Consider the following 27,302-nt stretch of genomic DNA (forward strand, 5'->3'; position numbering starts at 1 on the left):
AGAAAAATACATCAGAACATAGATATTCAGTCATGAAGCATAAAAATATATTGGAAACCGTAAACAAGAAAACTGGTTAATTTCTGCCATGACTTTTACAGGGTATAAATCAGGATAATTTGCCCCCAAAAGTTTCAGTAAAATTTGATTACTGTTTAACACAGTAACCATTTAAAAAAAATAACCTTAAAGTACCACTAACCCTTTGAGTTTAGCAAAGTGTCTGTGTTAAAATGGCACTAAAGCTAGCCAGGCTGTGTATTCAGTAAAATTAATGCATCCTTGGATACACAGGAGGCTTTGGCTCTTACTTTCAAGGACTTGTATTACCCAGCTCCACTATGCTGACTGCTATGTCTTGCGGTTTAATCAATCATCATTCTAAGCAAAGGTTTGTCGAAATACATTTCAATTAGATTGCCAAGTACATGGTTAGATCCTCTTTAGGGACTTGCTTATTAAGAATCAAGGAAGAGTTCCTGTAAATAACAGACTGAACTTTGTATTTGTTGGAATGCTTTCAGGTTATGCCTATTTGTCTAAAAAGAGGGGGGGGGGCATATAAGCTAAAGCAAACCTCACTGCAAGAATCCAGAAACCAATTGCTGATGATCATGATAGAATTACTTAATTCAATGGAAGTTTTCCACACATAACATTCCTAAACACAGGAGAGACATGCTCTAAAAAGCATTCCCCTGGCAAGTGTTCACAATCATTTTCATGGGTTAGCATTAATCCAATTAGTCCCAAATATCCACATGCTCATCTGTGCCACGCATTTGAATCTTCTGAGACTCCAGAATGGATGATTAGTTGAACTATATTTTACAATTGACCATATATGGAATATTTTAAGTGTCTGTACCAGCCAAACACACATACATTAGGATACAGAAAGTTCAGTTTCTGCAGCATATCTTGGCTAACTACGTTCAAAAGGAAAATTGTTACTGAAGAAAGTCAGTGATCAAGATTTCAAATAATGTTGACATACACAAGCAATTTAAATAAAATAGGGATAGTCTATAGTCTAGGGATAGGTATGAGCACAAGGATAGGGAACCAGGATATCCTACATGCTCACTCCAGCTCAAACTCGATCTGTGGACTTGGACAAGTCATTTAATCTACCTGACTCAGTTGCCCTATCTGTAAAACAGAAAGGCTAGCTCGTGACATGAAACGGCTATTGTGAGAATTCAGTTGTCAATATTTGTAAACTGCTTTGAAGGTTAAACACCACTACTCAGGGCTATGTATTTTAATTATTTTACACGCACAATTCCCACTGACAGTAACAGGAGTAATGCATGTGTAGAAACAAGAGACCTCGAAATGTCCATACCAGGCTCTAAGAACTACATATTTAAAAGTCACAATAGCACATTTAAAATTCAGTCTGAGTCTGATCCAGCAAAGCATTTAAACACGTTCTTAATGTCAAATATATCCCATCAAAGTTTATAGGCTTGTTTGCTGGATTGGGGCCTACATGAATTACATTTTAGACACATTTACCCCCTTTTGAATTACACTGCAAATGTAAATTGATACTTCTGCTCATTCTCAATGACCCAGCTAAATATTTATAGAAAAGACCTAGTATATAATAACTGTGTTAAATAAAAGAAAGATAAGAAGTCTAGAAATACAAAATTACGGTCAATGCACCATTCTTCATTTATTCCCTCAAACAAATGCACACACCATTTACTGTGGATTTTTGTGCAGCTCAGTTTAGATACATTGAAATATCTTTCACACACAACACTGATGCTTGCTATGTGGAGGGCTTTAGGGTTCATTGGTGTCCCCTGTGGAAAAAATAAATTATAAACGTCCTCCCTGAGTGTCTGGCAAGAGTGTCCCCAAGCCCCTGTGCTAGTCTCCGCTCCAGTGAGTGCTTGAAGCCGGGAAAGCCAAAGTAAGAAAAGATGCCTACCTACAGCTTTCAGGTTAATGAATTCATTCTTTGTTGTTACTAGATTGTACAGTATTCCCCTGATAGACTCCCTACATTTCTACTCAATCTGTCAGGGCGACTCCAGAACATTTTTGCTGTGCAAATCTGAATCTTATTGCTTCTACCAATGGCAATACTTAAAAAAAAAAAAGTTACATGCTATGTTGAGTGTAAAGAACAGATCAGGAACTAGGTTTAAAAACAGTTTACAAAAACAAATCAAGGGTCTCAAAGGAAAAACAGGAACACGGAAGGGCGGAGGGAAAGAAGTAAACTGTGCCAGTGGCTGTTAGCCAGTCTGCATCATTAATCAACAAAGATGCCAGCACCAGGGGAACAAAATCTCTACACCCATGAGACAAAATGTATAATTTATGTCCCAAAAAATTCCAACTATTAATTACCACCTATTTTAATCCACTATTTAGCTGCCTATACAGCTAATGTGTTCTGCTCTGTATCATAGCCAGGCAACCCTCATGTAGTATTGTGGTATATAGGCAAAAAGGGCCATTATGAGCAGCACAAGGAAGGCTCATTGTCTCGTTTTGTTACATTCTTAGGTCCTACGAATCTGTAGTTACCTTTCAAGAAGCAATTGTCAACTAGTTGGGACACTAAAACATACCTTCCTTAAAGTAAAATAAACCTCATCCCATTCCTGGCGGGTGCCTTTCATAGATACAACATTTTAAAATGTACCACTTTGCACTTTTAATATTAAGCTCTCAAAGTATGTCACAAAGATGAGGAGGTATCGTTATTCCCTTTTTACAGATGTGAAACTGGAGCACGAAGAGGTTAAGCAACTTGCCCAAGGCCACACAACAAGTCAGCTGGAAAACCAATAACAGGATCCAGGTCTCTTTGCTCTGTTCAGACCACTAGCCAATGCATATACAGAGGTTTTTAAGAGGCTAATAATTTTAATGCAAATATTTGAGCATGCAGCAACCTAAAAAATAATTAAACAGAACTCAGTTCTTAACAATTTCTCTCCCCTAAGTCATCACAATTAGCAGAGATTTCACTGTAATCCAGCTTTTGCAATTTGCACACTGAAAACAATTGGAAGGTTTACATGAAATATTCCACTCACTGTTAGCAGGTTCCCTTCGGCATCACTGGAGAACGAAAAAATGATAGTCGTCCTCTCCAAAGATGCTGCGAAAGATGCACCATACTTCTAGGTATATACATTTGGGGGCTAAACAGGCTGCACTTACCGTTCCTCTGACAACAGGCAGGGCAGCATGACATTCATAACAAAACGATGTTGATGACATGAAACAATCACATGATCCATTTATCAGAATGGAACAGAGGCCCTGATGTTTATCCAGATAAGCGAGAGATTCTGCACAGGAAATATACCTTATAAGTGTTCAGATACTGCAGTGACAGAATGGTATAAATACTCAATGTCTACACTTTAATGCTGCAGCTGCACTGCAACAGCACTTCAGTTTAGACACTACCTACACCGATGGCATAGGTAATCCACCTCCCCAAGAAGCAGTAGCTAGGTCAACAGAAGAATTCTTCTACCGCTATCTATCCTGGAGTTAGGTTAGTATGTTTCTCAAGGGTGTGGATTTTTCATACCCTGAGAGATGTAGCTATACAGATGTAAGTTCCTAGTGTAGACCAGCCTTTAGACTAGGCAGAGATAGAGAAATAGGCAGATAGGCGGAGAGATGTGCAGGGACATAACTGAATAGAGACAGAGTGTTTAACTAATGGCTTGTCTACACAGGGACATCCAGGAAAAATTAATTTGAATTAGCTAAAATTGTGAATATGAAGTGGACTAGTTAAACCAAATTAAAATCCTGCAAGAACCTCTTCATTCAAAACTTGCAATGGCCTTAATTCAGTTTGGAAGTTAACTAAACTAAATTGAATTAAGGCCACTTTAATTCTGAATAACAGCGCCCACAAAGAGATTTAATGAAGTTTAACTAATCCACTTTAAAATCACACCTTTAATTATCTGGATGAATTTTCCTGGATGTGCCTGGGTATAAGCCCTAAGAAAGGTTCTAAAGTCATTGAAAAAAATTCAGTGTTATGCAGATGTCTGGAGTCATTATACAACTACACATCATTCACTAAATATATATGAGGGTTAGCTGATCAGTGTTTTGTTTTGTTTTATTTTTCAAATTTAGAACTTGCAAAATGTGATGGTATCTGCCAAGAAAAGTTAAGTCAATAAAGTTATTTAAAGCAGTTATCGGAGTATACTCCCCTGACATCCTCCTGCACAATTCTTCTCAGTTTCTGTCAAAAAATGAACACATATTAGGCAGTAACAACATCTAAATCACGGTAAAAGATTTTGTTTAGAACAAGTCCAGCCAATAGCAATATTGTCAACTCTCACAAATTAAAATCACAAGACACAGAAAGTATGCTCATAATGAAAGCACAATGGTTCTTATGTCTGGGCTTTTCTTTAAACTGGACTTAAAGTTTTCAATGTCTAGTAGAGAATGTGGTAGGGCTTTAATTAAGTTACAAATGATACAAGAACAAGTTTTTCTTCCTCCTGTCCATTTCTTTTTAATATAGTGAACCAGAATAAGTTGGCATGTAATCTACTGGCACAAATGTTAGTGCCAGAATATTACCTCATGAAATAAACATGATCAAAAAGAACAAAATCCCCATCATAGCTTCTCTTGGAAATTTCTAAAATGTGATCAGAAGATAGTCAAGCCCAAAAGTATGCTTTTAATCACTGCAGCTGAGATTCCCATTTCTGTCAACAATGCTGAAACTCAGAGCACAGCAATGTTCCATTTATACAAAGACATGAGAATTGGGCAAGCACCACTGAACTACCCAGTTCATGATGACTACTTAGTCATTAAATAAAGCATTTCTCCTAACAAGAAGCTTAGGCTCATAAGTTTCGTATTTTGGATCTGAAGGAGGCTGTTTAGTAAAAAGTTCTGTCTGTGGCTTAAGGATCCCTTCCCCTACAAAGAAACCAAAGTTGAGGAGCGAGCTGACAAGTGAAGAACTCATTCAAGTCTTCACTCAACTTAGGGCTTGTCTACGCTACAAAATTTAAGTCACTTTGTCTAATTCAACCTCAAGCCTCCAAATTAAGTCAATTGTGTGTGGCCACACCATGCTCATTGTCCCGATGGAGTGCGCCCTCACTAGCAGCGCCTACATCGATGCACAAAGCAGTGCACTGTGGGGAGCTATCCCAAAGTGCAACTTGCAACAGTGTGTTTTGGGAATTTTGTGCAATGCCTCATGGGACCAAAATGTTGCACAGGAGAATGGGAACAGTGCGTCGGCATCCCATGATGCACCGTCCTCCCTCCCTCATATCAATGGCAAACAACCCAGCGGTTTTCACACCTTAAAACTGCCACGCGTAAGCCATAACCCCAGAAGCATGGAGCCTGCTTAGTTGTGCACTCTTGCTGTGAGCATCTCAAAAACCTCACGCCTCTGCCTGCAGTATTTCCAGAGCTGAAGTAGGGTCCGCCACGCGGAACATCGCGATGTCCTGCAAGCAGCCCTGCTGCAAGCCACTGAAAATTTAAAAAAAAATAAAATAAAAAAAAATTCACAGTTGGTGCTGGCAGTCACAGAGCAGCTACACTCTGTTGAGCACCGTTTCTGGTCCCGTGAAACAAGCACCGACTGGTGGAAATGCATCGTTTTGCAGGTATGGGACGACGAGCAGTGGCTGCCGAACTTTCAAATGCAGAAGACCACCTTCCAGGAACTTTGTGCAGAGCTTTCCCCTGCCCTGCAGTTCAGCAACACAAAAAGGAGAGCTGCTCTGACAGTGGAGAAGCAAGTGGCGATTGCTGTTTGGAAGCTTGCAATGCCAGACAGTTACCCGTCAGTGCAGAAACAATTTGGAGTAGGTAAAATCAACCGTGGGAGCTGCTGTGTTCCACGTGTGCAGGACTATTAATCGACTTCTGCTACGAAGGGTAGTGAGTCTGGGAAATGTGCAGGACATAGTGGATGGTTTTGCCGTGATGGGGTTCCCTAATTGCAATGGGGCGATAGATGGCATGCATATTCCCATCTTGGAACCAGACCACCTTGCCAGAGAGTATATAAACCGACACTGAGATGCCTATAGTTATCCTGGGGGAGCCAGCCTACCCCTTGCTCCCATGGCTCATGAAGTCATACACCGGCTGTCTGGACAGCAGTAAGAAACAGTTCAGCTATAGGCTCAGCAAGTGCAGAATGGAGGTTGAATGTGCCTTTGGTCGTTTAAAAGGGCACTGGAGAAGTTTACTAACCAGGTTGGACCTTAGTGAAGAGAACATCCCCATGGTTATAGCTGCCTTTTGTGTGCTCCATAATATCTGTGGGGGAAAAAGGAGGGGAAATTTTCCGCAGGGGTGGACAGTTGAGGCAGATTGCATGGCAGCCATTTTTGAAGAGCCACACACCAATAAGAAGAGCACAGCATGGGGTGCTGCGTATCCACGAGGCTTTGAAAATCCGTTTCAATAATGAGGCACAGTAATGTGAGCTGCTTGTCTGCACTGTGCTTTCCCAAACCTTCACCTGCCTTGCATCACTGTCCCTGCAAAGCCAACCCCCCACCCACTCCTTCTACTCAATAAAGAACATGTATTTCTCAAATCCATTTACTTTATTTAACAAACATAAGTAAAGATGGAAAACAGAAAAAAAAGTTAGCCTTGGGGAAAAGGGGTTGTAAAGTTGGAACAGGAGTAAAATTTTTAGCTGTTTAACATAACACTGCATTCTAGACCATTAAAGATCTGTGAACGAGCACCTTCTGTTCCTTGTACCCTCCTCCTGAGGTAAGTGAAAGGGACAATGGACTTTTCTCCCATGACTAATGGAACGCTTGGCGGAGGGTGATTCTGTGCCAGGCGATATTGGCTGGCTGTCCACTAGAGTCTGCAGAGGGACTGTACCCTCCTGCTTCTGTTCCTGTAGTTCAACCAGATGCCTCAACATGTCTGATTGGTCCCTCATAATCCAAAGCATCTCATCCTGCACCGCTCACTCTTGCTCACTGGAAGCTTTCCTGCTCTTCATGTTCACGTCTAACTTCTCAGACAGTTAAATCCTCCACGCTCTCAGCTCTGTCTCAGCTGTCCCGGAGGTGTTCATTATCCCGGTGAACATGTCCTCCCGTGTTCTCTTTCACCTTCTTCTAATCAGCGAAAGTCTGCTTTCAGGTGTTGATGACATGCCAAAGGACACATTTCCAGCTGGGGGTCAGTCATGGGAAAAAAAAAAAGGAGCCATTGTACATGCATAAAATGTTTCCATAGCAAAGCTGTTTTCATTAAAAAAAAACAAACCAACCCACTTTTATTACACTAGGTGCAAGCCAGAACAATCAAAATCCATAACTGTGCGTTTTGCTGTTCCAGCCATGGTGAATAGCCCCCCAAGTCACGGGTGACCGCACTTTTAATGAAGTTTATGGCAGGCTCATGTCGGAAGCAGAGGTAGCTAGTCAAACAATGGCCTTTCCCCATAGCACCACGGGAAGCTGTTTACAAACAGGGGGTGGGGCGCATTTTCACTCTCAAATTGCAGAATCTCACATGTGGGCCCCAATCCTCTATCAGCCACTTAAACTACTTGTCAGTCCATGCCGAGAACAGTAAAGGCACATTAGCGGCCATGTGGTTTGGCGATTTGGCATCTGGGTTGGGGGAGGAGGTCTACATGCTCTTTTTTACCCCTTGTAAGAGCACTTTTACTGAGAACTTCAACGGTTTCCCCTAGGTGACCCTATGTGCTAACTGTCTCCTGAGGGTAACAGAGGCGGAAAGGAAGGAGATGCTGCAAGCGTCTGGGTATGTACCCAGTCTTTATGCTGCTATGCTGTGTACCACAATGATGCCAGCAGAATTAATTCAGGAGTTGCATGGGGAAGCGTCCTACTGTGGTGGAAGAAATAAGACTGCCCTGCCCAGAAATCTTCTGCAAAGGATTGCAGAGTACCTCCATGAAAGTGTCCTAGAGATATCCATGGATGATTCCCGGGCTAGCCCAGTCCACACAAACAGTCACTTCCGGGGGCCACCCTTTGCGTAGCTGGAGCAGCCTCTTGTAAGCAAAGAGCCACAGCACCTCACTTTTTCTTCAGAGTAAATATGCAATACCACTGAATGTGTGCGCCCGCTAAAGTTTAACTGGACTTTGATTGTAACTGTATACTCACCAGAGGTGCCTTCCCCAGCATCATGGTGGGTCACCATGATGTCCTGCAACCCACAGGGCTCCAGGGTTAAAAATATTTCCTGGATCTTGGGGAGAATGGACCCACCGCTCACCTGTCTCCCATTCTCCTCTTCCTCATCCACCATATTGTCCTCCTTGTTGTCCCTAGACTCACACACCTGTGATGTGTCCATGTTGCTTGTGGGGGAACTGGTAGGGTCACCCCGAAGAATCGCATGCAGCTCATTATAGAACTGGCATGTGTGGGGTTCAGCACCAGAACGACTGTTTGCCTCCCTTGGCGAAGTTCTTTTATTTTCACACGGCACTGCTGTGTGTCCCTCATGTAGCCCTTCTCCCCCATTCCATGAGCGATCTTTACATAGATGTCAGCGTTTCTTCTGCTGGATCAGAACTCTGCCTGCACAGACTTCTCCCCACACAGCGATGAGATCCACCACCTCCTGTGCAGACCAGGCTGGAGCACGTTTGGGGCATGTAATCTCCATGATTAGCTGTGCTTAAGCTGGCATGCTCCCAATGCTGATCAAACAGGAAATGGGAAATCAAAAATTCCCGGTGCTCTAGCAAGGGAGGGGCTGTTTCCTGGGTACCTGGCTGCAGTGCAGCAGATTGAGAATGATCTCCAGAGTGGTCACAGATGAGCATTGTGGGACACCACCTGGAGGCCAATTAAGTCGAATTACACAATGCCTCGTCTGCACTACCTTGAAGTCGACCCATGAAAATCAAATTAAGTGCTATGCCTCCCGTAGAGGTGGATTACAGAAGTCAACATTAGAGGCGACTTGGTCAGCATAAAGAACCCGGTAGCGTAGGCACATACATTAACAGGTCAACTTAAGGTGGCTTCCTTCGACCTACCTCTGCAGTGTAGATCAGGCCTTAGTGAACTACCTTGGTTAGTTTCATTTGCCATTTCTAGATTGTTTCAGTTTCAGATTCTCATGCACTAATAGGTTGGTGGTGTTTTTCTCAGACTGAAGGGAAATCCTAACATTTAAAAAAAGATTCAACTAAATTAAAAAAAAAAAAAAAAGGGGGACAAAATCTGTTTATCTCCCTTCCCCCTTTTCCTTTCCAAAACCTAAATTCTAGTCCTAAACCCAAGCACTTGACACTGTTCCTTTACAAAGATACAAAGTCGTGAGCCCCCCAAGTACAGCCTTATAAAGAAGAGATTACACTAATCTCTTAAATTAAACAGTATGGATGAGGGCTAATCAATTTTTTTTGTTCAGAACATGCTATTCAAAGACTCTTACTGAAATTCTTGATAAACATTTTACATGCAAGTTGCCTTCCCAAAGATCTTTCTGGTCAACAAATTAGATTAATCAACCCAATGAAATGTAACACAGCAGCCTACAATTTACATAAATATTTCCAAGATTAAATTTTGAGGCCAACCCAAGTGACTTTCCTGAAACAGTGGAGATGATTTGAGATACTCCATATTAATAGTAATATTTCCAGGATTTAAATATATTCCTACATTTTGGATAAAATGATGTATTTGAGCTTTCAAGAGAGACATTTACAAATTTCGGTATTTCAACTATCACTTTCAGGGAAGAAAGATGATCCTGGGATAGCCTCTTTCAGTCTAAAAGGAAATCTGCTACAGAGACACATTAGCTGGTAGCCGGAGAAATCTTTAAAGATTAATTACAAAGTCAACAATTACACTTCTTATTGCTACAAACAGGGAAATTCATCATGTAACTTAATTTTTTTTTTCAGGGCTTGGCTTATAAAGTCTCACCATCCAGCTTCCATTTCAGAATCATGTGGAATTATCATTGGATCTGGAAGAGTTAAGTTTACAGTAATTCATATATTTGAGTGCCCATTTTATCTTTGCTAATTGGGGCATACCAGTAGGGTTCTCCCATTTTCCAAAAACCTTTCCAAATGACCCGTCTGTATACTTTTATATATATATATACTTTTACTGTATACTGTATAGCTTCTTTTTTGTAGGTGTAATAAACATTTAGAATTTCTAATGCTGAGAACAGGCTTTCTGTGAATTGTAATTTGTCCTAAATGTATTAAGGAACGTAGCCTGAATTTGTTAGATGTTCTTCTGGTCATAAAAATGGAAATAATTGAACTATTATAATACATATTTGTAATGCAGAGTCTCAATAAAGCTATTTTTTGAAAAACTGAAATAATCACAACCAACATTAATATTTAGGACATTTTTCCCTTATTTATTTAAACTATCAGGTATTTCTGAGTTGCATTATCAATATCTTTGTACCGGAGTGGTATTTGGCTTTATAGAGTGATCAATCTAGCAGAAGTGACTAAAACCATTACACCAGCTGGTAAAATTGAAGCCACAGATGTTCTCAAATGGTGCTAGCACCACCAGGAGCCATGACTTTGCTCCAAAGAGAGTGAAAGTTGCACTGTCCACTTTTCAGACCCTGCTGTTACAGAAAAGGCACCAAGCAGGTGGGGACCTTTCAGAAGGTGTCAAGTTAAGATACCTGAGCCAAGAATCTTGTTTCAGGCTCGTTTTTTCAAGACATTATCATGTAACAGGTTCCCATTTGCTGAACAGCTAAGCATTAGCCAACATTTCAGCACGTCGATTCCAGTGCATCTCAGCAGCAATGCACTTCCAGAGACATATTGCAAAAGATAATATTAAAAGCAATTGTTGTCTAGAAAAGACTTTTTATGCACTTTCTGAAAAGAATAACTCACCACCAAGTAATCTTGAATTCATAGATGGGGCGCTTGCAGTAATAATGGTTTATCAGATGTTTATCACACACACCAATGCACTGATGATCCACAGCAATTCCCTTGTCTGACAGGTCTGTCACAATACAATGCAGAAGATCGTATACATCAGCTACAGCCTCCCAGGGGCCAAAAGATACATCTACTTCACAGTGATGTTCAAACAGTTTTGTCTCACTTTCACTTCTTTCAAAACGTAGAGAGTTGAAAAGTGGACACTCATATGGGGTGATGGGCATTTCTTCCTTGAAAACACAGATCTTCAACTTTGCAAATCTTGCTTTTCTCTGCATGGCTCTAAGCTTAGCTATTTCAATTATCCGTTCCAAGTGTTCTAAACAACAACAAAAGTTACAAACAGTGAATGTCATGCGAGGAACAGAACACAATGTTTTCATGTGGAATCTAATTACTGCATCAAAGTGGCATGAATTATTCTTAAAACAATGCCAGAGGCAACAAAAGATATACTCAAGGGTTGCTTGCAGTTAGATACGGCCTACAATAATGAAATTATCCATATTCATATTGAGAGTTTAGTGTCTGTGATATTGATTTTATATCTTATGTGTGCATGTATATACCCCTACTTTAAATTCCAGTTATACACAACCTTATGATTGCAAGCTTTATAACGACTGCTTGAGCAGTATGCCAAAAGTTCAAGTTGTGAAATAACCAAAGAATCACAAGACTGAGAAAACTCCGGTTTTTTGGTCTTTAAGTTAGGTGTGAAGTCACATGTATGGCATTATTCTCTTCAGTTCAAGGCTGGTCTCAGACTAGCGTATTTTTAATATAAGCTGTGTTCAGATAAGATCTGTTGGTAATGTTATTATGTGTCTACAAGGAACAATGCAAAACACAGTAGTTTTGCTATTGTCTCAAAAAAATTGATTGTCGTCTGTAAGCTCTTTGAGGCAGGGGCCTGTTTATTGTATGTCCATAAAGTATTTAGCCCATTTAGGCACAATACATGAAATAATAAATAGCTGTTGAAACATTTCCTAAAGACCTTGAACGCACAACCTCTTATGCAAGGAAAGAGATGCAGGCCTCAAGAGAACCACCAATGCAGATTCAAAGAAATAGTTTTGTTCAAGAATCTCTTCTCACACTTTATGGGCTTGATCCTGCTCTCATTCAAGTCTAAGGAAAAACACTCATCACCTTGAATGATGCAGGTGGAAGTGCTGTGTGGGGGCTTCAAAGATGTCAAGAGCTAGGATGTTAGAGCGTAACTACCCAAAAGCAAAGCCAAAAACTGAAGCTTGGAAATGGAAATCAGAAGCCTAAATAAGTTTGAGGATCTGGGTCAAAATTACTCCAGTGTAGAGGAAATAGCATCAGAACCGCAGGACTTTCTAATAGTGTTAAGTGTTCTGAGGTAAATACGCAAAGGGGGTTTTCATGAACAGGAAGAAAGTAAACTCAGTCTTCTGAGCATTATTTATACTACACATACTAAGATACAATATACATTGTCAATATTCTTTAGTTTACCTTTGTAATATGGCATTAAGCCCAAGAAAGCTTGTCTAACTTTTTCTCCTTTAAGAGGCTGGACTTCCTCTAGATTGTCCAGCAATGGTCCTATGGAATAATATTGAGCTTCCTTGTAAACTGACCTCACCCGTTCTCTCGGAGGCAGGTCACCAGATCGCAGAAAGTTAAGTATGTCTCTAAACAGAAGGGGGGAAAATATTATTCAATAACAAGTCTTCAAAAAAATTTTGGGAAAAAAAAGAATTTAATTGTTAATCTGACATGAAATGGAGACACCATTTTACTCAGTCCAGCAATTTTCAAATTCAGAAGGTAAGCAGCAGCTCTCATTCTTATATGAACTGTGAACTCTATTTTCAAATGCACATTTTGAGTTGCATTTGGCATTTTTGAGCCTCCAGCAGGAAAATGTGATGTATGTGAAGCTAGGAGTGTTGGGATCCCAGTTTAAAAACACAGCAAACAAAACATTCAGGACGGTTTAATCTCTTAAACTGAAACAGGACACAGATTATAGTCTCTCACTGAGAACACAGTGATAATTTTCAGAGTAGCAGCTGTGTTAGTCTGTATCCGCAAAAAGAAAAGGAGGACTTGTGGCACCTTAGAGACTAACAAATTTATTTGAGCATAAGCTTTCGTGAGCTACAGCTCACTTCATCGGATGCATTCAGTGGAAAATACAGTGGGGAGATTTATATACACAGAGAACATGAAACAATGGGTGTTAACATACACACTGTAACCAGAGTGATCAGGTAAGGTGAGCTATTACCAGCAGGAGAGCGGGGGCGGGACAGGACAGGACCTTTTGTAGTGATAATCAAGGTGGGCCATTTCCAGCAGTTGACAAGAACATCTGAGGGGGAGGAGGGGGAATAAACATGGGGAAATAGATTCATAGATACTAAGCTCAGAAGGGTCCATTATGATCATCTAGTCTGACCTCCTGCACAACGCAGGCCACAGAATCTCACCCATCCACTCCTGCAAAAAACCTCTCCCCTATATCTGAGCTATTGAAGTCCTCAAATCATGGTTTAAAGACTTCAAGGAGCAGAGAATCCTGCAACAAGTGACCCATGCCTCATGCTACAGAGGAATGCGAAAAACCTCCAGGGCCTCCTTCCAATCTGCCCTGGAGGAAAATTCCTTCCCGACCCCAAAAATGGCGATCAGCTAAACCCTGAGCATATGGGCAAAATTCATCAGCCAGATACTACAGAAATTTCTTTCCTGAGTAACTCAGATCCCACCCCAATTCCAATTCAGCAGTCTCTCGGTGGAGTCTGTTTTTGAAGTTTTTTTGTAGCCCACGAAAGCTTATGCTCAAATAAATTTGTTAGTCTCTAAGGTGCCACAAGTACTCCTTTTCTTTTCACAGTGATAATTGTATTCATTAAGTACCCGATTTTGCTAAAGAACTATGTGGGCAGATCCCTCGGCCCACTGAAAACCTCACTAACATTGAAGAGCTCCAGGTGGGGTTGTAATGTCTGGCTGTGGAGTTGTCTTTACAGGATTAGGGCCTTCTGCAATTATTCTGACAACAGAAAGAGTGTTTCATTTGAATGTGTTTAACAATGGTTTAGATCAGAATGCTTTGAAGATGGAAAAACCACTTTACAAACATTCACTAATTAATCCTATTAGTGAACATATGACCTAAAACAAAGAACACACCTGCTACTTGGCCCTTCTTTATAATGTTGCAGGAAATATATAAAGTGCTGGTTTGGTTCGATAGTGTATATCACAATTAACTCAATTTCCAATAAGACAGTTGCCAGCAATAAGAAACTCACAAATGCCAACACTTGTTTTCAAATAAACAAATCAGCTTAATCATACTAGGAAATTCTGTCTTGATATAGATTGCACTTTGTGGTGGATTAAACACTGACTGGCTTTGAAGAGAATTAGGTCCTCAACTGGATAGATGAAGAACATCCCTCTGGGAAAAGTATTTTGGAAATGAGGTTAGAATGTCCAATATATATTTCTACAAGCAAAGATCTGATCATGAAAAAGCTTATTATTTGGAGTAGCAATTACTGCCAACAAGTGGAACTAAATATTAGCAGAATCATGCTCAAAATAAAATAAATAAATAATAAAAAGAAAGCTACTATCTTGTTTGAGACCTTTAGAAGGATTATAACAGAGCTCTGAATATAACACTACCAGACATCAGCAATTTAAAAGAAGTTCTTTGACCCCTGCATTGTTTTTCCACCTATAATATGTAAACAGGTCTTTTTAAAACAATAAAAAATTATTATGCTTACTTTCTCACTGGTCCAGGGAGTAGCTGGTCCACGTGCAAAACAAAGATTAATCCTACTACATTTTGCAGAATTTATTTGTTGGAAAGTGAAAATCCCCGAAAGGCATAGATTTTACCTAAACCTTCAGCTTTCTAAAGTGCATTATAATTAGAGCTGGGCCAGATTTCAAACAACAATTTCTCTTTCAGAGAAAATCTGGCAATTTTGGAGGTGAATAAATATCTGCAGGCTTGAAACAGTGCCACACATTTCATCAGCATGTAGTGTTAATCTGTTCACCTGAATTTACATATACCTGAAATTCAGATATGTGAAATTCAGGCAAATAAAAACGCGGACAACAGAAAAGAGGAAGAAAAAAAGATAAAAATTTGCCATTTTATCCAAAACAAGATTTGGCCCCTCTAAGTATTATAGTATGATTAACAGGGAAGAATATTTTACACTGAAGTCAAGCTTGTAAATTAGTCAGACAACTAGCATTGTGTTTTCCTTAACAGCACTGTTATACTCTAAACTTGGACGAATCTCTACAAATGTTCCATAAAACATTTGAAAATCATAACAACCAAAAAGAGGACTTTATCAAATATCCTAGGAACATCACTGCCATCCCCTTTTAGGGTAAAAACAACAAGATAATACCAACAAAAATCACAAAAAAGAGGCCACAATCATGTTATTACAAGAAATGGTGTCAAATACTCAACTTTTAATGTACAAGCAACTTGGCTCCCTGGATGGAGCTTTTTTGTGTGTTTGTATGTACACACACTTCTGCTGAGGACTAAAACATTGTTCAGGTTTTTTTGTAAAGTGAGTTACAATAATTAGTTTTTAAATAATAGGGTTTTTTGCACGACAACATACCAAGAAATCTGACAGTTTTCTGGAAGAAGTTTTAAAAACTGTAGTTGCATGTTAATCACACCAATCTTTGATAAAAAGATGCAATTCAAATGGGATTGAATCAGAAGACAGGCAAGAATTCATTTGCATTCTTAAAATTAATGATTCCTAACACAGTAACAGTTTCAAAATTAGAGTAATAAGGACAGTGCACATACCCAAAATAAGTTCCATCTCTGTCAATAAAATATCTGCCTTGAGCATCTGTTGGAATGTAGTGTCTTCCACTAAACATAGCAGCCAACATGGTATCTTCACAGCGTCTTAGTGTTGACAGCCTGGTAGTGAAATACATGCCTCCTACATTAAGCGGAACAACTTCTGGGAACTGGAAAAGCAATCATATCACTATTTAAAAGTTATTCTGTGGTGCTTCACAAACATGTATATGACAAGATCCCTTGACCCACACAGAGGAGAATCTCTACGAAACACAGGATAAGATTACAGATCCAAGATGGCACAAAGACACAGTCTGCGAGGAGATCGAAGTCTGAAGGTTTCATAAAGAGCGGAGGAATAGGGAGAGGGAACCTCCTGGCACAAAGGAAGGAGGAGACTGTTCCAAGCATAGAGCCGCTGCATGAAAGGCAATAACCCAAGAGTGAAACAAGGTAATGAAGGCAGCAGTTCAGAGAAAGAAATGAGCGGGTAACAACTTTTGGCAGATATAGGTCAAGGAAGAGTTGTGCTGAGTTTAGAGGGTAAGAATTACCTATATTTACAATAAGGCAGCAAGCACTTCTCTTTCTAGGGTAGAAGACAGCAGATAAATCCTAATGTGGATGAGGGGAGGGTATGGGTTTCGCGGGTAATACGCCTGGCTATCATGCAAAAAAGGAGTTCAGTTTCCTTCACCAAGCTAGTTGGCAATAGAAATTAAACTAGAAACTCTTGAGACTTCAGCATGAGAAATAATGGATTCCCTGATACTGTACAATGGAGGCTCAAATGTAAGCACCTCACCAGCTCAGAGGAGAACAGTCTTACACCACTCTTACCTGCTGAGGCAGCAAGTGCCCTGCCTGAGTTGCAGTAGGAGTGGCAGGGTCTTGGAAATCATCCTCTGCATCTGAACTCGACATGGCATCGTCCAGATTTCCACTGGCTTTGTTCTGCGCTGTGACTACCACCATCCCTCTGGCTCTTGTAACCAGGTCTGCCGGGCAGACAGCCGTGGCAATGCTAAATGAGAGACAAGACCCAAATTATCTGGATACTTTCCCTACCAGCTGCAGACAATCACAGGGCTGACAGAGAGACATAATTGTACTGCTTTGTACAAATAATTTAGGACACTGTTATTATTGGGAAGTGAATCATTAGAGGGATGATTATTATTGTGCTGTGAGTCAAGCTCACAGATGCACATATATCTGGAGGAATGCAGTCTGCCCAGCAGTGCCAAGAAATCTCCTGTCAGACTCAGAGCAGGAGAACCCCTGTCACTGGCTGAATAAAATGCTGATTTTCATACGCTGCCCAATTCAGTGTTTGATTGGCTTAGTTCTTTTCAGCAGCAGAGCTGTCATTTCCCAGCTGAATTCCAATTAGCTATTGGTTCACCTGCCGCTAAATTGCAATTGGCTGTTTACAGAGTTGTGTTCTGAAAGCTGTTCTCTTATTGGTTGGACTGTGCTGTAGTAATCCCATCATTGTTTACAATAATGTTGTTAAGTCATTTAATCATCTTGCATCTTTCAAAGCAGTTTTGGCTCTGCTGTGTGTTAGTGCAGTAGCTTCAGATGCTTATAGCAGGGCTTTCTGCACATTGTGCCTTACCTGAAGGCTTCTGGTGCAGTTCTACCAACTCATGTAAAATATTAACCCCAAAAAACGAGCTACAAATCTAGCATTCTAACCACAAACACGTTGACGAAGTTTTCCTGTGAATTGAGTCTCACACTGTTGTGAATTTAGACCGATGCAGCATGATGTGGATAATAAAGGCCCATCTTATGTAGCAGAAAAGCGAGGCCAACCAGGTGGAAATACTGTGCTCTCTTCTGTGCAGTGTGGGGGGGAATTAGTAAGGGAGGGAACAGGGAAGACAGCAGGCAGCACTGAATCCTCCTCTTTTGCCACCACTCTCTACACTTTGTTTTCTCGCTGTGGTCTTTTGCTCCTTTAAAAAGACTTGTGTACATTCTGCAAGTGGAAAAACACCACAGCTTAAACAACTTTTTAGATTTCTAGCAGTGCATGCACACTTTGTTATCCTATTATTCTCACTTAAGTTTGCAGCTGGTTTTTACGTTATTACTCTGGGCTGGACACTGGTATTTTGTCACGAACAGGACTGCTCAAAGCAGCAAGCATCACTCCAATATTAGGACCTTTGCTTACAGGTCTTATCTTTCTCTCACATTGGCATTCTAGCCTCATTTCCAACACATCCACAGGGTGTCCTCATCATCCCTCCAGCCTGGGGACTGAATTCCCTTCAAAACCCATCACCACTGCTCTCAGTCTGTCAGAAAGTAAAATAAAGAAACTCTACAGTTTTTAGTATAACCAACCTGTGAACTGTATTATTAAGCAGTTTTTATTTCCATTTCACAGGAAAACAGGCTACCAGTAGCCTCTCCCACAACAATTTAGCTCTTTGTAATTAGCTACCATCTGCTTCCACCCCACATTCCTACCCTTTCTGGTTGAAGGAGCATGAGTTCCTGGAGTCTTTTCTCCATTCTCGGATCCCGTCTGCAGTAGTCCTTCAAAACCTAGCACTTCAAGTGTCTCTTGTTTTTAAGCTTCTACATTAACAGTGATCTGCTTCCTTATCTGATGTCACTTATTTATCAAAGCCAGGCTGCTCACAGGTAACAGATACCAGCACTGAGTTATTTAAAAAAATAAATTAATAGTAATAATATGACCAAATCATTTATCTGAAAGGGAGTGAGAGAATTGACTTTACCCTCTGCCACCTGACCAAAAAAACCCTAATTTTGGACCAGCTATCCCTGATAGTGTCCACGTATGTCTACAGTAGCTTTTTTAAAAAAAACTGCAACCATCAGCACCCCCAATGTCAGATACACCAGCACTCTCAACTTAGCTATGTACTACAATACTTATATGGCCTCCCATTACCAAAGAATCTGAGCACTTCACAATCTTTACTGTGTGTATCCTCATGATATCCCTGTGAGGAAGGGCAGTGCTATTGTCCCGATTTTACACAGAGGAAACAGAGGATCAGAGAGGCTAAGTGTCTTGCCCAAGATCATATAGGGAGTCTGTGGCTGAACAGGTAATTGAAGCTAGATTTCCCAAGTTAGCATCCTAACCACTGAAACATTATTCCTATAGGAGAGTTTCAACCACCATCAATGGTTACTTAGCAGGCTATGTGAAGTGAGTTTGGTGGTCTAACTCCTGATCTCCGGGGGATCCCATCAGACACTACAGTGATGGACACAGCATAAGAACCCACAGAGAATAGAATTTAAACATTATAAAAAAAATTAAAAAATCACCAAAACTAGCAATCTTGTTGGCAGTCTCAGCCTTGTTGTAGCCATGCTGGTCCCAGGATATTAGAGAGACAAGGTGGGTGAGGTAATATCTTTTACTGGACCAACTAGTGCCAGTGAAGGAAACAAGCTTTTGAGCTTACGCAAAGCTCGTCTTCAGGTCTGGGAAAGGTACTCAGAGTGTCACAGCTAATACAAGGGTGGAACAAATAATGAGTTAACATGTTGCAAGAGACTATTCAAGGTGCAGTGGGCAGTTAACATTAACAACTAATGATTTAATGGACATAGATACCAAAATACCTTCTAGAGGTGAGTCTATACATCCAGCTCAGATTTGAGGAATGCTGAGGGTAGAAAGCCTCCCATACTATATCTGTCCTGCAGCTGGAGAACTGCAGTCTCCATGGGTTGTCAGTTCAACACCTTTCACTGGCCCTAGCTTCCATTAATCCCCAACCCCCTAAAAAAGTGTTTTTAAAAAGACTGAACAAAAAGGAAAGCATGGCTTATAATAGCAACAGCCACCTCAGTGTCTTTCTGACAGACACGGCAATAGATGAAAACAATCAAAACAAGCGTTTCATGAAGCAACCAACTGGCCTCTATTTCTTCTGAAAAGGAAACAGTTTAATTTTTCTGCCAGTTGATGTACCGCAAGCAGAATTGAGCCCCAACCAGCCCCAAAATAAAAATCTTTAATTATTCATGATGGGAAATACAGACCTAACAGAAGACTGTATTATCCATTAATAAACCTCTCAACTTTTAGCTTTGGAATAGCTCTTGGTGCCAAATATTTTTTTACTTGAACGCTCCAGCTATATTAACTGCAAAGAATTCCCTTCTCTACTACTCCAAAAGCAACACACACCAGAATACTTTGCATGTGCATTCCACTGGGGATATTAACCATTCTCCCAACTCACTTTTAGCACAAAAGGAGGGGTAAGTACCTTAAAAGGTCACTTAGCTACTATATTTTCATATTCCACTGTTTGTAGCCTCTTATCTTGAAAATATTCCATTTTCCCTAATCAGATTTCCCTAAGAACTGCTTGATCCTACCACCAATATTTTATTGGATGTTGACATTAACAAGGTCATTTCTTGCCTAGTGACTACACATATTTTTAACATGTTTATAGGAAAAACTGTCAGTATTTCTTTTCCATAAACATCCTAGGGAGGAAATATACAGTACTGAAGATAACAGATTACAATCGTGCGTATTACAAAAAGATACACAACTTATTTTAAAGAGTACAGCATAAAGGTTTATAACAAGTGTCTTATGCTAGTGGAATGTGTTTTACATCAAAAGGCACAACAGGAACAGAGTTAACTCCACACTCACCACAAATGCCAGGGAAAGTTTCATCTGTTGGAGCCAGGAAATGGGCAAGATGATTTAGCAGAAGATCTCCGAACAAACAAAATGTAGCATCCTCAATTAAAGACCTGTGAAAGCTAAAGCAATGGAGCAGATGCCCTTTTTGTAATGAAGATAGCTAAAAGCAGTCCTAGACCCTACATCAATATTGAATATCCAGGTGATTTTGCCTGACGGAGCATATCAGTTTTGCCTAATGGAGCAGATCAGACTGGGACCCTAAAACATTGTGTTTGCTCTCTGCAGCTCAAACACTGCAAACGTAAAAGAAGAAATCATGGTAGAGGCTCCATTGGGAGATTTGGGATTAGTAACATTCAGGAGCTGGAATTACTGAGATTTATATACTGTTCCCACAGAGAGTCCTGCAACAAAAGGTGGGAAAGTAATAAGAGGAACCCTTTCCTTGGAGAACAGCTCCCTCAGAAGACTTGTAATCAAGGGAACTATCCTCAACCTCTAGTCTTTTGTCCAGAGCCAATTTATTCTAATTGGTTTTCATGTCTTCGGTTAATTGTTCTCTCTTAACCCTTCCAGTTTCCATCTTACATTTTACCTGCAATAGTCTATGCTCTTTCCTATTGGTTTTCCATTATCTGAAGGGTAACTGTTGGGCTTGAGTTACCTCTTGAATCTTGCCACTTAGGCATTCTAGTGATGTCTTTGCCTTGCAGCTTCCTTTTTTGTTTAGGGCTAGGCATTCCTTCTGGAACTCTGCAAAGATATCGTAGCTTCCATGCTAAATCCAAGGATTTTAATCTATTTATGTTTGATTTTAGATTCTTTTTCAATAGTTTCCACTTAAAAAATTTTTTTCTCCAAAGTTTAGTGTCATTGTTTTATGATTCCACGTCCAAGGATGAAGAACTATATTGCGGTCACTATTATCTAGTGGCTAGAGATCATTCTTGACAACACCTGAGAGAAACACATTAGTCTGAGACACTAGTGACCAGACTAAAGAACTACATTCAGCTTCCAGCACTGAGGTGCCATGTGATGCTCTGGGCTGCCCTATGTGGTCAACACATGGAGCAAAGCATCATAACAACCTGTGACTTTACTTGTTCAAGTTTAACAATATCTTCGCTTGGATTCAAAATATTTTGCCTCAGTAAACGTAAGACAAAACGGCTCTGCAGCACAGAGGCAAAGTATTATGAAGTCATTCAAGGACCAAGAGCGATCTGGACAATTGGACACAATCTGGTAGAAACAGAGGCAGTTAGTCATCTAATATCTTGTTACCTCTTCTGGAGCTTGGAAGAAAAGCATGTTGGCCCAGGCTGTGGAGGTGGACAAAGGGGAAGCATCAATCGTGGTAAAGAATAGGTTAATAACAAGCCAGGAAACTGCAAACTAGAGTAATCAGCAGAATGTGAGAAATAGAGAGCAGAGGATCCTATATTTCTGCTAGAAATACTGCTATTCCTTTACTACTACATTTTGGTGTAATCAGAGGTCCCTATGTTTGCAGGGCTGTGGGTGTATCTGACTACACAATATCATCCCAACAAAGAAAATGTACTTCTTTAATATTTTATACAGCTCTGCATCACTCCAAGTTCCTTCTTTCAAGCTGCTATAAAACCACCATTACAGAGTGGATACAACTATGCAACAATCTTCCAGAGGAGATCAAATGAATCCACAATCTGACCATCTTCAGGAAACATTAAAAAAAAAATTTTGTAAATGATTTTTCCGTACAAATGAAACTCGCAATTCAAACACCACATTGATTCCCAAATTCTGATGACCCTCCACCCCCACAAAAAAAACCTTACTCCTAAGAGAATTTTGACCCTTGAAAGGGAGAAATGAGTCCATGAAGTCCACTTGGGACTTCACTTTTGGGCACTACAAGACAGTGTTGTATAATGGATATAGCACTAGACCGGAAGTCAGAAGACCTGGTTCTATTCCTGGCTCTGCCATTGGCAGGTTGAGTGACCTTGAGCACATCAGGATACCTCTGTTTTGTCTCAGTTTGCTCCATCTGCAAAATGAGGATAATGATATTGACCTCTTTTGTACAGTGCTCCAAGATGTATAGATGAAAAATGATAAGTAAGAGCTAGTATTATTATTGCTATTGATCTTACACATAAGGTGCTCAGATACTCAGCAGATGGGCAGCAGAATAAAACCCTAAAATAGATTATTTTCCATCACTGGCAGAGTTTACAGACAGACCCCGCAAAGACAAATTATACTTCATTTCCTTGGCAGTGGTATCTATCTGTGTTTAGCTGATCAGATGATTTTTTTTTTTTTAAACTAAGACGATCCAACCTCATTTACCCAGAGCATATGGCCTCTGAGAACAGAAAATGGGTTTGTTGCTTTATCAGATTGTAACGCGTTTCTTGGTCTGACAAACAGGACTGGCCTAGAGACCATGCCACATATTACTCATATGCACAATAAGAAACATTTGCATTGCAAATGGTAGAAATGGGCGCTGACTGTAATTAGAAAAACATCTTAGAACTACAAAGATGATGAGCTTTCATTCCATAACCCTCTTTTCATCACAATATAAAATGCACAGGCAAATATATGAAGGTAGAAGGACTTGGCTTTGGCAATTATTTTAAATCTTGTTATGAAATAAAGACCTATTTTTAATCTAATACAATTGATACTCAAAAGTCATGTGCACTGCACCCCCCCCCAAATGCACAAGAGTGTTCAAGCAAAAAATAATGTTGGTAGTGACTCCTTCAATGATAATTTCTTCACATGCCTAAAACTGCATGGTAGCTTGCAAGAGCCTTCAGCTGCATGGTTACATCTTGCACTGTGCCACAGAAAGGTTTTCAATCTTATTTACAGGTAATGTATTATTTATAACACTGCCATTTGAAAGCCAGTGCTTTGGCTACTATATTGCCAGTTCTTATCTCACAGAAGCTGAGATAATAATGTACAGTTATTACTGATAAGCGATAATTATCCACATTTCTCCGGGGACTCCCAAATCTTTCAGATCATTGGAGTTTGTTTTGAATTAACAAAATTCAGATTCTATATGAATGTCACTTTCAGGGAGAAAGAATGAATTTTGGATAACCATGGAATATCATAATCTGTGAAGTACCAATAGTGACAAAATCTCATTAAAAATTCCCTCTTTCCAATAAAGTAAGGCTTTGAGAAGAAGGAATTATTAGGAGTGTTTCTCTGCAACTTCCCTACTCCATCTCCAAAGGCCTTTAATCAACTTTTATCATCCAAACTTTATAAGAAAAAAAATGTTAGAAAGAGAAAAATAAAAGTATGCTTCTATCCAGACATATAATAGCAATCCAACAGTGACAGTCCATCTATCCGTTATTTAAAGATCAGCTTTCACTTGTCAGTCAAAGGAAAAATTGGTAGAACCTATCCCAGTTGATTCTAAACTGGTAAATACTGATATTACCTTAGTCCTTGTTACTTAGTTATAGGATTACTCACAGCGATAACATTCAAACTTTGAACTCAATTTTGAAACTTGGGCACCTATATTTGAGAGACTATTTCTATGTTTATTTCCATTCTGCCTCTAAAATGAGTATTTAATATGCTTCCACAGGATCCTGTTTGACTGCCCAATTATGGAATTTGGTGTTCTCATTTAGGCACCCAAGTTTGAAAACTTTGGCTACAAAACTAGCATTTCCATTTGAACTTTCCAGCAATACAATTGCCTCTATAATGAAGCTCAGAGTAAATCATCAGAGCCCAAGAACAAGGATTTGTAATAACATTTATTTTATCTTTTTTAAAAGGTGAACAGATTGATTTTGTTAGTAAGATGCTTCAGTCATTAGTAAAAGAAGATGAATACTCAAATAAATGATCAGAAGAAAAAAATTAAAATTATATTCTTATTTTGTTTAACCTGAATTTTGATGTTCATTTATAGGCAGCTGAAGTTATTCTCTAAACCTGCTTCATTTCCTGCTCGCCCTCAGACACCCCTGCATGCAATGGATTACTGACATCACTATCACTGTTGACCAGCACCGGAACAAGAAGTCTGCCTAAAAGAAAAAAAGATAAGCAAATCTTTCTGAGTGGGTGGTTCCACTTTCTGATTCTCAGGCACTAATCCAATGCTCTTATGTTTGGGTTCACAGAAGCGCAGGGGAATAAGTAATTTGCTCCCAAACTCCTCCTCCCTTCATAAAATCCTGCTTTAATTGTTTAACTGATAAATATTTTCATTATTTTAAAAAAGTATGTTCACATTAGGTTTTGTAAATCGTTTTTTTTTTTACATTAAAAAAACAAATTTTGGACCTAAATTAAGTAGCTGGGGCCCCTTTAATTTTTCTAGAACATCATACTAAGGCCAAATCTAGAAAAGAAAATGAATGGAGACACTTCCTTAATAGGATGTATCATTGTTCTAAATTAGACATCAGATACCTTAGACCCATCTAATAATCCAATTATAAAGAAATATCCTCCCAATTTACAAACTGCTGTTCTACTTAGTGGACAAGATTACTTCCCCATAACTTGTTAACTGACATTTTTCCCCTAGATATGTTTTTTTCCTTAATCTCAGAGTTACTGAATGATCCTGTTTTGCTAGTTTTGTTTCATTCTCTAGGGAAGACAACATGCCTAGTACTGTCTCACCTTCTATTGTAACCCAGATTGAAGGAGGAGTATGTGTAGTGTTTCATACAAATGCTATCACAATTGCTGTTTTCTCAGCTCTTTTCAGATTGGTTTAATTAACTGCTTCTGAGGCAGAGTACTCCAGAGATGTGGTGTCAGTGAAGTTATGTACATGAAAAATGACATAAACAATGTATAATCCAGTATCATTTGTGAAGTTAACACAAGGGATCAGTTAGCCTGTTCATTTTACAACCCTATTTCCAGAGCACTGCTATTCAAATGTAAAAAAGTATTCTGTGCTGAATTTTAAGAGGATTTAGAAGATTTCAAGGGAACCTTGGTTTTTGCAGGGACAGAATGTTGTGCATGGCTGAACAGCAGCCTACTGGAAGATCAGGAGTAACATTTGAAATGAATCCCATATGGTCAAGGGTTTGTGTGTACTGAGCGGAGAAGAGAAATTGGGGAAGAAGAGTTACCTTAGTCTGAGAAAGGAAAGCTGCCCCCAAACAAGAGAGAGAATATTCTCAAACAGCAAAAAAACCCCTGACATGTGGTAAGCAGAATGCTACAAATCAGTTTAACATGTCAGTAATAGAACTGATTGTAAATGTAAAGGCCTGGGTACATGAGACATGCTTAGCAAAAGACAAAAGGGTATCTTGCACACATACCATTAATTAATTCTGTCTGGTTCGACCAGAAGGAACAGTTTAAAACAAAAGACATACTGTGTAGGTGGATATGACTGGAAGCAGCATCACCAGCAGTAACAACCCTAACTGGGAAATTGCATTAGAAGTAGAGGTTATCCAAACTAACCAGAGGATGCCAGAGAACAGATGAAGTCTGCCTGTGTGTACTGCCCATTCTGCATTTGCTGACAGTAACACTGACTAACACCAGAAGCCTGCACATTGTCCCCTTCAACAGCTCTTCCTACAAAACTATTTTTCTCACCTGACAGATTGGCACTTGCAGTCTTCAGGAGCAGCGCTATTTGTAAGAATGGGCCAGCATACTGCGACAACCATTCTTATGCCACCTGGTGGCAACAGTCCAAAGGAACCTATTTTTGTTGGTTTCTATAACACCTGTTGCAGCCCTACCAGGCCTTTTCGAGGGAGTGTTTCCCCACTTGCCAGGTGGTAATTTTAAGGCAGTTTTGGGAGTACTGCTCTCAGCTAAAAAATTTTGCTGTGCATTTCAATTAGACCTATACAGTTTCCATTTTGATTTTGTCTCACCCTATTGCAACTTTCCTCACTTAGATGCTTGGGAGTGACAGCTTTTTAAGAACCAAAATAAACAGCTACCTGCCAAAACGACATCCATCACCACAGCGTGTAGGTGTCTACCCTTGGGCTGCCGCCCCCCCCCTTTTTTTTTTTTAGCCATTAGAAAAGCACTACTGGATCCACCCATCTGCCTGCAGGCATCCCACTATCGCAAGGGAGAAAACATCCCTGGTAAACGACTCGGATTACATCCAGGTGGAGAAAGGCACTCAGGGCACCACAGGGGAAAAAAACCAAACCCAAGTATATGCAGGTGAACAGTGACCCTTATGCAGCGGGGCTGCAGCTGCAAAGGTCCCTGCTCCAGGCTTTGGGGACGGGAGGGGAGACTCCGCCCAGGCCGCCAACCTTTCAGGAGCCCTGTCTGAGGGCGCCCAGCTAGGAAACCCCCCCCCCCCCGGGGCTGGTGATGTGCCTTGGCTGTCTGCTCGGCTGCTACAGCCCCGGGGTAACGGCCAGCCCCGCACTCCCGAGGCTGCCACAGCCCCTGGCGGGGGAGGTCGGTGGGGGTGGGCACACGCGTCCCCCCGCCCCCATGGGGACCCCGGCTGGGCGGAGACGGGCTGTGGCCTCCCCCCCTGGGCAGAGCCCGGCGGCGCCCCGGCCCGGGAAGCCCCTCCCCCAGCGAGAGCCGGGGGTGCCCCTCGCCCCCCAACGGACGGGGCGGCCGCCGCGCGCGCGCGCCCCTCCCCCTCACCTGCGGTGGCGGCTCCCCAGCTGCGGAGGCCGTCGAAGGGATGCGCAGCCCCGCCCCCGCCTCGGATGAGCCGCAGCCCCGCCCCGTGCCCCTCGCTCTACGTGCCGCGTCACGCGCTCCTCCGACCGGCCGAGCGAGGGCAGGGCCGGAGGAGGGGGCGTGGC

At 40.7% G+C, this 27,302-nt stretch overlaps 1 protein-coding gene across 3 annotated transcripts; it reads right to left on the reverse strand.

Annotated features, from left to right (window-relative positions):
• Window positions 1–80: 80 nt before the first annotated feature.
• Window positions 81–27,214, reverse strand: KCTD7 (potassium channel tetramerization domain containing 7). Of its 3 annotated transcripts, XM_084650884.1 has the most exons (8): window positions 27,139–27,214; window positions 24,413–24,554; window positions 16,653–16,836; window positions 15,810–15,979; window positions 12,452–12,630; window positions 10,910–11,282; window positions 9,053–9,181; window positions 5,563–7,203 (listed from the first exon to the last, which is right to left on the reverse strand). In XM_084650884.1, exons 3-7 carry the CDS (start codon window positions 16,785–16,787, stop codon window positions 9,097–9,099), a joined length of 942 nt encoding a protein of 313 aa, XP_084507010.1. In that variant the 5' UTR covers window positions 16,788–16,836; window positions 24,413–24,554; window positions 27,139–27,214; the 3' UTR covers window positions 5,563–7,203; window positions 9,053–9,096. The 3 variants fall into 3 exon arrangements, with proteins under 3 accessions (XP_084507011.1, XP_084507010.1, XP_084507012.1); XM_084650885.1 differs by lacking the exons at window positions 5,563–7,203; window positions 24,413–24,554 and adding an exon at window positions 81–4,249 and having other exon boundaries at window positions 27,139–27,197; XM_084650886.1 differs by lacking the exon at window positions 9,053–9,181 and having other exon boundaries at window positions 6,615–7,203.
• Window positions 27,215–27,302: the final 88 nt, after the last annotated feature.

This window comes from Lepidochelys olivacea (genome assembly GCF_965140295.1).
Source record: "Lepidochelys olivacea isolate rLepOli2 genome assembly, chromosome: 17".
Taxonomy (NCBI): Eukaryota; Metazoa; Chordata; order Testudines; family Cheloniidae; genus Lepidochelys; species Lepidochelys olivacea.